At 34.2% G+C, this 15662-nt stretch overlaps 1 protein-coding gene across 4 annotated transcripts in view; it reads left to right on the top strand.

Annotated features, from left to right (window-relative positions):
• The window catches only part of DMXL1 (Dmx like 1), a 131949-nt gene that overhangs the window by 73497 nt on the left and 42790 nt on the right, over positions 1–15662 (top strand). For 3 of the 4 annotated variants that reach the window (XM_084779742.1, XM_084779739.1, XM_084779740.1), the window contains 4 exons: positions 1821–1897; positions 6341–6468; positions 6996–7244; positions 7628–7741. In XM_084779742.1, coding sequence (XP_084635868.1) covers positions 1821–1897; positions 6341–6468; positions 6996–7244; positions 7628–7741 — 568 coding nt within the window. The remainder of the gene's footprint in view (positions 1–1820; positions 1898–6340; positions 6469–6995; positions 7245–7627; positions 7742–15662) is intronic. The other variant, XM_084779741.1, reaches the window with a different exon arrangement.

Raw genomic sequence — 15662 nt, 5'->3', positions numbered from 1 at the left:
ACTAGATATCTATTTTTTTTATATTTGTGTATATGTGTGTGGGGTGCACATGTGAATGCTACAATTCACATGTAGAAGCTAGAGGACAACTCTTAGAAATCACTTCTTTTTGTTTGTTTGTTTGTTGTTTGTTTGAGCCAAGTTGGCTAGTCTCTGAAGTCATTTATTTATTCTTGATCTCCTGGTGGGTAACTAGATTCTATGTGATTTAGGACAGCCTTGTTTATTTTTATGTAGTTGACAGATTTGAGATGAGACATATCTCAGTCTCCAGCAGGCAAGCCACGTGTGTTACACTGGTCTCTCCAGAGAAGTAGGACTAATAGGATGTATGAATAGTACAATGGATAGGAAAGGAGGAGGAGGGGAAGACATTTGTTTATAAATAATTGGCATGTGTGACTGTCGTAGTTACTGTTCTATGGCTGTGAAGAGATATTCTGACCAAGGCATCTTATTAAAAAAAAAAAGCATTATATTGGATGCTTGCTTAACCTTTCAAAAGATTAGCCCATGATCTTTATGACAAGAAGTGTGGTGGCAGGCAGGTATGAAACTTAAAAGCCCACCCCAGTGATAAACCTCCAGCAAGGCCATAGCTCCTAATCCTTCTCATTTAAACCACCACATTGACTGGGAAGGCCTAGTTGCTCAATGATTACTACACAGTAAGCTGATGAACAGAAGAACTGACTTACAGTTCCAGTCTAGGTTCAAAGCTTACGAAGTAAGTTATTCTAAAAGTAAATGTCTTGACATCCAAGAAGAGCTTATGTTTCAGGTAGATTTTGAAGATGGGGAAAAGAGAGTAATGGCAAAAAACAAGTGTTACAGTCTCCAACCTCTGGTTGACAAATGAGAGGTCAAACTGTTTTAATCAGACTACTGATTTCAGATATTTTTGTATTCTGGAAATATCCTCAGAGACTCACTCAGAGTAATGTTTATCCAAGTGTTTGTATACTTCATAGCCTAGTAACATTTTGTTTCTGTTTTTTACACGAAAATTACAGGGGCTTAAGAGCAACAAGAGTACATTCTGCCAGGCCTTTCAAGGTATAAGCTCAAAGCTCACACATTACTTCTCTTTTGTTCATTGGTCAGAGAAGTCACAAGGCCAGTGAATGGAGAAATAGATGCTAACTCTCTATTGGAGTGAAGCTACAAGTTACTGTTATCTGCCATCTTCAGTTTATGATATTTTTAACCGCAGGTGCCAAAGAAGCAATTAGACTTTTATCTATCAATATCCATTTTTATCTCCATTGAAGACTAATGCTTCATAATCAGATAATCTTTTATATGCTAATCTTCTTTTTTCTGCCTTAGTCGTCTTCAGTCTTGTTTCTATTATTACAGCTCCTGTCATCTCAGGGTAGAATCCAGTCTTCCTTAAAACAAATATTTGACTTTACTGCCATTCTTTTCTATTTTCTAAAGTTCTTTCTGATGACTATAATACATGTCAGCGTTTTCTTTGGTGACCTGTATGTAAGTGAATTGTCATTTATTAGTATTATATATTCATATTTTGCTTATTCATGTTTTATTTAAGGAAAAGCAGGCTCAGTTTTGAAGGGTATACTTTAAATACATGGTTTATATTGTTCTGAGCACATACTTCTCCCTTTTGCTCTGAAAAGAGAGAATTGGATGTGTGTTTTGTAATTTCTGCCAGAGAACTATATTTTTCTTTAACATTTCTATAGAATCACTTCTGTACATAGAAACTGTGTTCTTAAGTGGGGGAGGGGAAAAGAGGCAAATTAATACATTTTTTTATGTAAAGTAATTGTATGTGTGTATGTGCTTTTTTCCAGGTATATGTAATGCATACTTTAGCAGCCTCACTTTCTGCTTGTATTTATCAGTGCCTTTGTGGTAGTCATAACTACAGGTAAATACCTTCTTGTGAAATTGAAGATCACTTACAGTAAACAGTAAGGTTTCCTATTTGTACATTATTAATTCAAAACTGCACATAACACTGCTTTCAGTAAATGCAAAAAGCATATGACTGAGATGTTGAATACTTTTTTTTTTGTCTTTGAAAATTCAGCCCATACCTTTATGATAAAGGAATCTGAAGCCAACCCTGCTAATGTAATTTACTTAGGTGCCTATAATTGATCACTGCCATCATTCTAGATATTGTGATAGATTCTGAGAATTTTATTTACATTTTATTTATTTATTTGGGTTTCTTTTTTTCATAAGACAGGGTTTCTCTGTGTAGCCTTGTCTGTCCTGGACTCACTTTGTAGACCAGGCTGTCCTCAAAGTCACAGAGATACACCTGCCTCTGCCTCCAAAGTGCTGGGATTAAAGGTGTGCACCATCGTGCCTGGCTAGATTCTGAGAATTTAAAAAATGAGTAACATACTCTTAAGATCATTGTCATTGTCAGACATGAACTCTGGTGCTCCATATTTCACCACCTCCCCTTGGTGGGGAGACCTGGTGGCACTCAGAGAAAGGATAGCCAGGCTAACAGGATGAGACTTGATAGTCTGTGACCATATTGTGGGAGAGGAGATAACCATCTGTCACAGACCTAGGAGAGAGGAATAGGGTGAAAGAGGGAGGGAGGGAGGAACAGGAGGATACAAGTGAGGGGACAACAATTGAGATGTAATCTAAATAAGTTAATAAAAATCATTGTCATTAAAAACTTATAATCGTAAATAATACAATATCGTACTTGAGTGATAAGTTCTTTAATTTGGTATATAGCAAAAAGCCTGAGGCACATAAGCAAAGGAGTGACTGACATGGAGTTGAGAAAATTTTCACAGGTTTTCTGTTTAGGAATTTTCTCTTCATAGTCTAGTTTCAGTTGTTAAACTATAACTAGTTTATTAATGAGTTATACTTGTTAAAAGCCAGAAAATTGGCATTCTGGTATATAGTCTAGTTTTAGTTCTTTGAAATTCTCTAACATTTGTTTAAATACTGTCTGACTTCTATTTTCTACTATTTGAGACAGATACTAGAACTTGTATGTTCATCTGTTTTTTTTCGAACTTCATGCATTCTTTTATCTGTTGGTTTCGTATCAGGATAAATCCCAGTTTCATTTTCTAGATATTGGTGAATTCCTCTGCAGCATTTTCTTTCTAGATGTTTATATTTTAGAAATTCTTATGTTGTGTCTTTTTTTTTCCTTTTTGTTGAAAATAGATTCTTTGTCATACAGAATGTCCTGATTTAGTTATCTTCCTCTCCTTTCAGTTCTGCCTCTCATCCCCTCTCACTCAGAGCAACTCCTTTTTTTTCTTTCATTAGAAGAGCACAGGCTTCTAAAGCATAACAAAGTAAAATAAAAGAAATTATTTTTTTATTTTTAAAACTGCAAAATTGTTTTTTAATTAATGCATATTGATTATATATATTTATGTAGTACAGTGTATGGTATGTTTAATGCCATAGTGCATTAAATGTGTGGTGATCAAGACTGGATAATGAAGCCAGGTGTGGTGGTGCATGACTTTAATCCCAGTACTCGGGAGGCAGAGGGAGGTGGACAGCTGTGAGGCTAGCCTGGTCTGAAAAGCAAGTCTAATACAGCCAAGGCTACACAGAGAAACCCTGTGTCAAAACAAACAAAACAAAACAAAACAAAAAAACCAAAAAAACCACCACCAACAAAACCCAAAAGACAAAAAACAAAACTGGGTAATGAGTTACTTACCATCTTTGTGATAAGATTAAAAATCTTGTCAAATTATTTTAACACATTATGTATTACTGTAGCCACATGCTGTGCTATAGAACATTAGAAAATATTCCTTCTATCTAACTGAAATTCTGAACTTATTACATAGCCTCTGTGTTTTATTCTTGCTTCCTTAGTCTCTGGTAACCACTGTTCCACTCAACTCTTTCCATGAGATAACTGTTATACAATCCATACATGCTTCAGAGAAGAGGCAGTCATTTTTTCTCTGCCCCTAGCTTATTTCAGTTAATATGATTTCCTCAGGATTCTTTTTGCCACAAATGAAGAATTAATGATTGTATCTTTACTTTTCAATTCAAGTATGTTAAAACCAGGCCACAGGTTCCTCTTGCCAGGGATATTCTGTAAACCCTGGCTTAGTCAGTGATAGAGGTAGAGGGTTATCAGGATAGAGGACTCTTTTGTTTTATTTATGTCCTGTCCATATTTCCTTTTAGTAGTACTTCCTGGTAATACTTTTTGTACCTGCTAAGACTACAACGACCTTTTATTTCTAATCCTTTCTGTTGCCGTAGTTGATAAATCAAGAGTTTAGAACAGTTGAGCATGAAGTACCTAACCCCAGTCATCTATAACATAAACCCTACATCTAAGGCTCATGGAAAATCATGCAAGATGGGGCAGAAAGAGTGTAAGATTTCTCTTGCAAGATAATGACTTCTGGATGTGACAAGGAAGCTAAAGCCATGAATCTCAGCAATACACTGCCTAAACAGCATAGAGAGGGAAGTTATTCAAAGTCCCACTTCTAGATGAAGAGCTAAAAAAGTCAGTGACTTCTGAGATAGGGAGAATCAGTTTTCTCCAGGGACAAACTTCCTGATTGGTTGTCCAGTCTCAACTGATCAGCCATAACCACCCGAACATAGGAGTATCACTAAGGTATCACTACTAGGACTCAGTAGATTGTATGTACATATAGATATTCATGTGTACGTGCACAGGCACAGACACACACACACACATACATAAACACAAGTACATACAAATAAATAGTATAACAAGTCATGGATTGGAGAGAGTAGGAGAGACAAAGGAAGAGTTAGAGTAAGAAGAGTGATTGATATGGTATAAACATTATTTATGAATGAACTTCTCAAAAAACAATTGAAAAATAATCAGAAAGGGTATAATTGTGACTAGTACATAGGCCTACCCATATCTTCATCTGCACAAGGAGATAGATATGTATGCTGAGTCCATACCTGAGTGTGCCTTAGCTTTTCCTACACACTTTTCCAGATATGTTTTCAATTGCCTGGTGGTCAGGAAGTTCTCAACTGCTTTCTGAGTTTCTTGTAGAGGGAATCAATCCATTAATAGATGTTTATATAGTACATCCATGGGTGGAGGGAAAAATCAGATTTCTAGTCCACTATGTATGCAGTGTCCCTCTTTATCTCTTTTAATCATTTCTTCCAGTTTTATACTTTACCTTTAGAAAACTTTAAGTATAACACTCTTTTTAAATGCTTTGCTAAGTTTGTTTCTGTGTGTGGAGATGTTTTGTTGAGTTTGTTATCACGTACATGGTATCAGCTCTCAATGCTATTGGCTTTTGGCTGTCAGTTCATCTTGTCTCTGTGAATTATCCATGGGCAGTCCCGCTTACCACTCTTGTTACATTTTCCCATGGTAGCCTTAGTTTTATTTCTCTCATCCTGAGTTCATTTATGTAATTGAACATTGGCTTAGTTTCATCAACATGTTTTGTCTTTGTCATAAAACTTTTTACAGGCTGAGGGAATTTTTTTGTTACGGATCTGCCATCTTAAATCTGGAAAATAAAGCCCAAGAATATTTACAAATGTCTCAAAATGTTATGATTAGTGAGATTTGCCAGGTACAATAGTTTTAAGGCACTGTCTTTCTAAGTGTAAATATTATATTCATTTACTGAATATACAATATAGGAATGTCTTAAGTACTACTTTCTATCCTTTTTATAAATATGTTTTGCTGTTAGGTATCGGAATGTTAGAATAGTTTATGCTAATCTGTTATTTGTTTACTTTATCTTTTCTGAAATTGCCAAAAGTCCTTAAGTATGTGATGATAGTTATCTTCTTTGCCTTCATAATATGGTGTGTATAATTTCATCAAGAGCAATATATAAAATTATTAAGATTCAGTTCCCCCACAATATTATTACTTTCTATTTTGTGCGCAGTGCCTGCTTCAGAGTCAGGTAGAGGATGGGATAGCCATTAAAATGAAATGGAGCCTAGATTGACATCATTTTTCATTAAATAACTTTGTTATAAAGTTATATGTATCAACTTGCTTCCTGTGGCCAAAATAATGTATGGTCCTTCTTTTCTTTTCTTTTCTTTTCTTTTCTTTTTAATGTATTCGTTATTTTTCACTAAATAAATAAACTAGGCACTTGTCAAATTTGTTTTAACTTAGAAAATGTATATATTTACACTTTAGAGGATATTGTATTAATACAATATAGCATTGTACAACCTATAACTTAGAGATAATAACAGTATAATTCATAAACAAAATTTCTATTAAACTGCCTTAGAAATTGTATCTAAGAATGGGAATATTATATATGGAATTCATTTTAGGATTAAATATTGTTTCCTTTCTTAGTTCATTTCAAACAAATCAGTTTACTGGAATGATGTATCAGACAGTGCTTCTTGCCCATCGACATTCTTTGAGAACAGGAAGTTTAGATGAATCATTAACTCCCAACACATCACCAGCTCAATGGCCAGGTATAAATATTTTACATATATAAAAATTTTTTTTTAGTATTATTGGAAATTCTAAGTGGTAAAAAGCAGAGTTGACTTAGTTTTACATTAGATAATCATTGTTAAATATTGCTAGAGTTGACAAAACTACAAATACAATGCAGATTTCTCAGTTACATTTTAGTCACAGAAAGCTCTTGTTACATGATACCTTTAGCAAATAAACAATTAAACAGTTCCTTTCTTTGATCACTATATTAAAGAAGCTCATTTTGTTTTTTTTAAATAATTTAAGTATTTTGTAAAATATTTATATTAAAATTTTATCTATGAAACTTGATGTTATAATTTTCAGTTTATCTAAATTGAACAAATAGCTCAGCAATTGCTCTTATAGCATAATAGCCTACTAGCCATGAGTCCAGACGAAAATATTTAATGCTGATTGAGTAAATTTTTTCAAAAATTCAAAAAGTAGAAAATTGTACTTAATTTTTAGCTTAAAAATTTTTTTTTGTTAATAGCAGCTATTTTTCCTTTTGTCCTAGGAATAAATTGTCTAATTCAGCTTTTGAATTCTTCTGGTGAAGAAGCCCAGTCAGGACTTACAGTCTTGCTTTGTGAAATTCTCACAGCAGTGTATCTTAGTCTTTTTATTCATGGCCTGGCAACACACTCTAGTAATGAGCTGTTCCGGATTGTAGCCCACCCCCTAAATGAGAAAATGTGGTCTGCTGTATTTGGTGGAGGAGCCCATGGTCCCAGCAAAGTGCTGACAAACTCAAAGGCTTTGTGTGGTAAGTTCTTATTGTCTGTCTCACCTTCCTCTCCTTGTACCCTTCCTTTCTCTTCTTCCTCTTAGTTTTTTAAATTTTTTTCAAGCTGAAGCTTTATTTGTATAGATGATAACTTTGTTAAATGTAATTTAATTTTGTGTAGGAAAGCTCTTGTTACGCAAGACCATAAACAAACTCTAACTGTGGTAAAAAAAAATGAAATATTAAAGCTTCTTGTGCAGTTTTCAATTTTTAAGATCCTCCTGCACTGATGAATAGACTGTGCAATGTATTTATAATGCCTCTTAGCATTAAATTCATTTTCTTTGAAATACACTGTAACTTTCTTTCTTTTTTCTTTTTCTATACCAAATACATACTTGTTTTTCTTCTTTCTTTGGCAGGAAGGCACTTTGCAATGCCTAGCCCTCACCAGGTAGTGGTATTCTCCATGGAATGTGTGGGCTTTTCCAAAGCTCTTTCAGCCATCAGTTCTCATAGCCCTCCCACTGTTGAAGGCAAGATCTTAGCTTTAGAAATAGGCTTTTACAGTTTAGCTTGCTATGTGTTGTTTTTGAAGGGTTGCATACAGTGGGATAGTTTGTTTTGTTTGGCATTTAAGTAAAATTGGCAGATTTAATCAAGCCATATTTTTGATTTAAAACAATGATTAGCATTTTAGAAAATTGTTTCTGCTGTTCCATTCCAGTTTCAAATACTTGGTTTTAGATATTTTCTGTTCCCTAAAGTTTAAAATTTCTAAATGTACAAAAACAAAAAAGAAAGTTGATGCTAATCATAGAAAATCACAGTATGGCTTGGAATAACTGGGAAAATATTTCCCCCAAGGCTGCTTTATGATTTGCACATTATGACTGGCTATTGAGAGTTTTTGGATTTCTAAGTGTTTTTAATACCATGAAAAGTAAATATTTTAAATAATTGTATTCTTTCACTAAATGTACTATATTTAAATAGAATTACAACAATCCTCTTTTTCAACGTGAAAATAATTTTTGTGATGTTTTCTAAACCTTCTCTTTTTGTGATTTATTAAGAGACATGACAGTATTGCTTTTCCAATTTTGAGGATTATCTAGAGTAGATTTCAGACTTAATTGACAATACTGGGAAGCCTGTTACTCTACTAACATTAAATTTTTAAAATATATGTAAATTTAAATCTTCAAATAGAAGTTTGGAAATAATTTGAAATGTTTTTTTTTAAACAAAAAACCCTTGTATATTCATTTAAAAGTCCTAACAAGATTATCTCTGAATTTTAATCCACTTTCTCCCCATGCAGACTGTGTATCTTTATAGGTTTGGATATTTATGATTTAGAATGTCAGATGGTTGGTGAAAGACTTGACAGGAAAATAAAATTTGTTTTGGATTTATTGTTTTAAAAAAAATGATTGTGGGGCTAGAGAGATGACTTAACAGTTAAGAGGACTTTCTCTTGCAGAGGACCCAGGTTTGAGTCCCAGCACCCATGGGCCAGCTCACAGCTGTCTGTAAATCCAGTTCTAGGGGAACCAATTCCCTCTTCTGATTTTCATAGGCATCAGGCACGCACATGGTGCACAGACGTACATGCAAACAAAAAGATGTACATACAAGTGAAACATTTACATACATAGAATAAGTATGAAAAGAGTTTAAAAAACATTATTGTTAAAGTAAATACCCTGATAAGTAAATATTTTTAGATTTTAAATATTCTGTAATAGAAGAAAGAAAAGTGGTTATCTTGTCAAAATACTCAATAGTCATTATTAGCAGGATTGACATGCACTTTTCACTAAGCTCTGCTCCCGTATGATTCTACAAGTAAAGTCCTCTTAGTAGCTCAGCTTCTACTTTTTCCTGACATTGAAACTATTTGTTTATTTTCCTGTCACTCTGTTACTTTTTAATCCATATCCTTGTCCTGGCCCCCCCCCACCCCCCATGCCTCAACACAAAGAAGGGAGGAAGCAACCTCAAAATCGTCAGGGGTTAACTTCCTTATATTTAATGCTTACAGTAAAGCAAATTCAGTTTATAATTTTGAGCAGTTGTCAGCTCGCTTTGTTTGTACAGAGACTTTTCTGTATCTCACAACTGCTTGATCTTCTCTTGTAGCACAGAAGTAGAATAGACAAAAATTAAATAAGTACACCTGTGTTTCAGTAATATGGATATAAAAATAGGTCTTAAGCCAGGCATCATAATAGTGCATGTCTTTTAACCCCATCACTTTGGAGGCAGAGGCAGGGAGATATCTGTGAGTCAAGACCAGCCTGGTCTATTACATAGTGAGTTCCAGGACAGCCAGGGCTATATAATGAGACCTTCACACACACACACACACACACACACACACACACACACACACACGTCGTATTTTGGCAACCTATGAGGTAGAAAGTTTGTTGTTGTTTCAGTGTTCAGTATTTGCTACCTCTGTTAAAAAATATTTCAGCTAGGGGACTGGAGATTAAGATCACTGTCTGCTTTTCCAGAGGTACTGAGTTCAGGTCCGCAGCAACCACACGGTGGCTCACAACCATCTATACTGGGATCTCTCGCCCCCTTCTGGCATGCAGGTGCACTTGCAGATAGAGCATTCATACATAAAATAAATACATAACTTTAAAAAATATATTAGCTTTTAAGAACTTTATAAAGTTATCATTTTAAGTCTGGTGATAACTTGTGAAATGACAAGTAGCACAAGAATGATAATTTTCCCTGCTGTGGCGCCTAACTTTCTTGAAGAAGTTTAGAAGCTGAATAAGTTTTGCCTCACTGACTTCATACCATCTCATCTGGCATTGATAGACCTACTACACCTGCCTCACTAGTCCCTTTTCTCTGAGTTAAAATTATTTACATCTACCTTTCACACCAATTAAAAACCAACTGAAATTCACCTTGACTGTACTTTTCATATATCTGCATTCACAAAAAATTTCAAATAGCAGAAGTTAAAATTCATGATTGAGTAAATAATTGGCAAATTAATTTTTTGCCAAAAAATTGGCAAAAAAATTTCGTTTTGAATATGTTTTAGAAAAAAAAGTTACTATGAAGTACTGAAAGTGATAAGTTTTGCTAAGCAATATTTTAAGATGAAAAGTATGTCATTAGCTTGATCTTAGCTCCAGCTCTCTTTGACACTGAGCCCAGAACCATGTGCGTTTTAGGCAAGGTTCTACCACGGAGCCATATCAGTAGCCCTACTTCCACATATTTATGCTGATCACAGACAGATATAAAGAGCCTTACTCAAGGTTCACATGGATTCTCCTTAAATAATTAAGATTTATTGCTGGGGGGCAAAAGTATCATTCTATATCATTCCTATCATTCTATATCATCCACAAGTGATTATTCTAACCATCTGCTAAGACAATCAAAAATAACTAAGTCATCAAAATTATCTGTATCTGTTTACCATTTTGGATTAGGGGCATAAAATATTTAAAACTCGGTTACCTTGTGGTGGTAGGGTTAGATGTAAGCATATCCAACTTATGTTATGCTCATCTGTCTTTGAGAATGCAGAAACTAAGTGCACTTATAGGAGCTGTGAATACAGGCAGAGGCTTTTAGTTCCAAAATGAAGGCAGAAGCTTTTAGTTCCAAAATTAATCTAGATTGAAAAAGAACAGGAAGGGAAAAAAAGAGAAGTAAAGGGAGAGGAGTGAGAGGACCAAAAAAAAAAAAAAAAAAAAAATCAGGATGAAACAAAGAATGATGGCTCATAGCGGGAAATAAAACTCTGAAATCTTGGTTTTAAACGTTCTGTATTCTTAAGCACACCAATATAGCACAGCAGTCTGAGGAATTTTAGTGTCGATAAGCAGTGCTCTGTGTTTGGGTTGCTGTAAAATACAATCACAGTGTTTCAAGAGCTTAATTGTATTAAGTAATATTCATTGTACATTGTTGACCAAGGGGATTGTCTTCATTTCTTTTCTTGTTTATGATAAAATACTGTGACAGAAGCAACTTAAGCAAGTGTTTATTTTAGCTCACAATTCACAGTAGAGTCATCCTGGCATAAAGTCAAGGAAGGAGGGACTAGCAGCAGCTGGTTATATCATTTCTGCACTTAGGAAGTGAAGAACAGTGAGTGTCTGATCCCTTTCTTTACTCACATAATCCTAGACCCCAACCAGAAATGGCACTACCCCTAAAGCCATCTCAGTTAATACAAGCTAATCCCCACAGGCATACCCAGAGAGCCATCTCCTAGGTGACTCCAGATGCTGTCAAGTTGACAACATTAACTGTCACAGGAATAAAATAATACAGTTCAGAAAGTTGATGTGAATTAAATCATCATTACAATATGTGTCTTTTAAATTTAGCTAGTTGAAAACTGAGAAGTCTACAGTATTTTGTTTTCCTAACTAATCAATATCTAAGTACTGTGTATTGAAAATAAAATACCTCAGCTGAGAATGGTGGTGTATGCCTTAAGCCTACCACTTTCAAGTTTGAGGCCAGTCTGGTCTACAAAGCAAGTCTAGGACAGCCAAGGCCACACAGAGAAACCCTGTCTTGGAGGAAATAAAGAAAATGAAATACTTGTTTGGAACTCCTAAGTATACGTTTTCTAAAAAGTGTTTCCAAATTTTGTGCTAGGAAAGGTATTTAAAATATAATAGTATAAATTTGGTATAAATTCTCAGTCTTAAGTGTTTTGAATTAATGGTCTCATGAATTAAATTATAGTATTTTCTACACGGCTCATATACTTTCTTCTAATTCTTTTATTGGCTGTTATAGTTTGCTTTTTTGTTTTGTTTTGTTTTGTTTTTTGTTTTGTTTTGTTTTGTTTTGTTTTTTTGTTGCTGGCCAAAAGAAACTTGGCACAAAAAGCGTTATTTGTCTTATACTTTACATCAGCCATTCAATGAAGCTGGAGGCAGGCGCCATGGGGAACTGTGCTCCTGGGACTCATGCTCAGCCAGCTTCTTACATCTCTCCCACGGCCACCTAGCTAGGAATAACAACCTAGGGTTCCTAACAAAAAAGTTAATATACATAACTTACTAACTTAAATAGTAATGAAATTTCTCTTTGTGAGTTCTGCATCACATATTAATGAAAATTTTGATATTTTACAGTTAGTTGTAATTGCATATGCTTGTGGTATTTTTAGTTATTTTGTGATAGCTAGTTATTAACATAGAAAATTAGCAAGAATAATTTAAAATTTTTTTCTACAAACAGTTAGAAATCCATACTTTTGCGTGGACAGGATTTTAATATTTCGAATGTTGCATCTTGTGAGAAAATTTGCCGTAAAACTTGTGACTTTTGTCATCTCTAATTAGTTTACAGAAAATTTTAACTTCTAATTGTATAATGAAATATAAAATGAATATTTTCTTTGTGTTAGGCATGCCATATCTTTTTACTGTGAAATGCTAGTGATATATATTCGAAGACATTTAACATAATCTTTAGTTTTTTATTATTTGAGTTAAATTTAAATCAGAAAATCTAAATCAATTTTACATAGAACTTACATGAAAGCTAAGTGTTTTTTATTAGAGACAGAATAATGTTTCTTGAAGAGGCAAATCCATTTAAGAAACATGTCAGGCATAAAACCAGTTGAGCATGGCAAATGCTCATCACTGGTGTCTGATTTTTAAGAGCTTCTAAGAGACAACCAAACAAGAAAACAACTCAAACGAGAGGGAAGTGCATTCATGATTGTTAGTCTAAGGTTTTAGTGAGGGCCATATTATATCAGTTCCTTTTATGTTTAAATAACACGAAGAGATAGAAGAAGCCTTCCAGGACGGCTTGAAGGAAATGTAAATATACATTTTTATAACAATTATTCTTTTATTTTTAGATTTATTTATTTATTATTATGTATACAATGAATGCTCTGCCTGCATGTACACCTGCATGCCAGAAGAGGGCATCAGATCCCATCATAGATGGGTTGTGAGCCACCAACCATATAGTTGCTGGGAATTGAACTTAGGACCTTTGGAAGAGCAGCCAGTGCTCTTAACCTCTGAGCCATCTCTCCAGCCCCAATAATTATTCTTTTATTTTACTATTAAAGCTGTTATTTTGATATATACAAGGCTTGAAAGTATAAGAAAAAGCAACATATCATCTGTCTGAGCTAAATACCCTCATTCTTTGAGTTTAATAAGGTTATTAAAACTATATTGTCTTTCTGTAGTTTTTTTTCTGACTTTTTTCAAGTTCTACAACAAAAATGGATTGAGTATTATTTCCAAACTGTGGCATTTATAATAATTTAGAGTCATTATTACAGCACATGATTCCACATCTTTTGATTATATAACACTGTTCACAGGACATGCTTGAGTCAGCAGAGTTAGACCTGTGTGCTCATGTGCGTAGAGCACCAAAGCTTCTCTCTTCCTCCTCCAGCCACTCCACCCTCCTCTCTTTTTTTCTCTTCCTACCTCTTATTCCCCCCTCTCCATCCCTGCTCCTTGCTACCTCTTTGCCCTACTTTTTCTTCTCTCTAGCTCTTCCCTTCCCTTTCTTCTCTCTCCTTATCTTACCAAAAAGTCTAAATAGCAGCTTTGGTATTTTCTGACTATCTTCCAGTGAATCATTTTGTGCATCAGTTATCAGGGAATTTGCTTTGCTATAGGAGTAGAAGAAAAATTACTACTTCCTATTAAATATTTATAAATTTATTTATTATTTTAAAAATTATTTTATTTTTGTACATATACATTTACATTATTACACATATCTACAATAGATTACCTATGACAAGAAGAACCATGACACAATCAGGAATTATATAAATGTTACAATCTTCAAAACAGTAAGCTGGTACTGGAGAGAGAGTTTAGTCAGTCAAATGCGTGCTGTATTATGCTCCAAGCCTGAGCTCAGACTCTAGAACCCACATAAAAAGCCAGGTATATTGGCACATGCCTGTAATCCCAGTCCTGGGGAAGGGAAGGTGAAGACAAGTATATTCTTGTGGCTTACAAGCCAGTCAGCATAACTACTTGGTGATTCTAGGCCAGTGGCAGATAACAAAGTAGGCGGCATTATTGAGAAATGACACTCGTGGCTGTACTGTGGCTTCGATATGTATGTGCACCTATGTGATACATACCCATGAGTATATACCCACCACACAAGTGCATACGTACACTCGGAAAGAGAAAAATGGTAAAATAAGTGTTAAGCAAACTTCTTTGCTTTTGATGTGTTGTTACTACTACTACTACTACAGGTTACCTAAGGCCATTTTCATGCGTGTATATCATACACTTGAAGCACATACAGCTCCACTCATACATATTATCCTTCTCTTTCTCACTTCTGCTCCTTAATTTTTTTTAAATCACAGTAATATCTTTATGATAACAATTACAAACAATTATTATAGAAAGCAGTGCTTTCCTTCTTACTGCTCTAGCTTCCCATGCCCATGCCGTCATCTTACCTCTTACACATTTCTGCATTGGCTGGTTCTTCCAAGGGTCATATCGGGATCTCAGGGAAAGGAAGGGATATTTGTCTAGGGAAATCTATTTTGATATGGAAACCAATCAGTGAGTCAAAGCACATAAGAATTATGTTTTTATAAAGAATCATATTTTTTTTAATTCTATCTGGCTTTTTGCTTGTACATGCCTTTACTTTTTATTAGCCACATTTTATCTGCTCATTCTCTTTGATAAATTATAAGTTATGCATCCAATTTCTATTTCACTTTAGTTTTACAATGTGTGTTAATATGCACAACATTTGTATTAGAAGCTTGCTTGTTGATATTTATAGAAGCAAAAGTTTATACAGATTTAAATGTGGAAACATAATCATTTAATAATGAAGTAACAGTAGAACCACTATTATATAATCTTAGAGTATTACTATGTCATTCTTTCCTGTATTCCAAATCAAGTAGCTACCACATTAAACTCAGATTATTAATGCTTGATATATTGCACATACATGTTGTATTTTAAATTTAAATAGTTATAAATGATAAAATTATCATTATGGCACAAATACATCACATTGGGAGGTAAGTAAATCTCATTGGAGCTATGGGAGAAAAATTTTATTGTGTCTTAGTATGAATTGTTTGCCTATTATGTCATGCTTATGTTTACAAGATCCTTGTCTGTCTATGACCTAGTATTGATTAATCATTCCTATAGCCTGTGGATATGTAGCTCAGAGATGCAATACTTGCATGGCATGCGGAGGGCCTTGGCTTTGATCATTGGTACTATACAAATCTCTAAGAAACTAATAATTTTTGCTTTTCAGGTGCTACTATCTTTAATTTTCTCTACAACTTAACTTTCTCTATAATTAACTCTATAACTTCAGAGATTTTAGAAAGTAAAGACATGATTTTTCTCTTCTGTAATTTTAATGACTATAAATTCCTTCACCCATTTTCAGGTTCTT

This window comes from Acomys minous, assembly GCF_964271855.1.
Source record: "Acomys minous genome assembly, chromosome: 4".
In the NCBI taxonomy this organism is placed as follows: Eukaryota; Metazoa; Chordata; class Mammalia; order Rodentia; family Muridae; genus Acomys; species Acomys minous.
The sequence above is the reverse complement of the archived record's forward strand: the minus strand, read 5'-3'. Positions and strand labels throughout refer to the sequence as shown.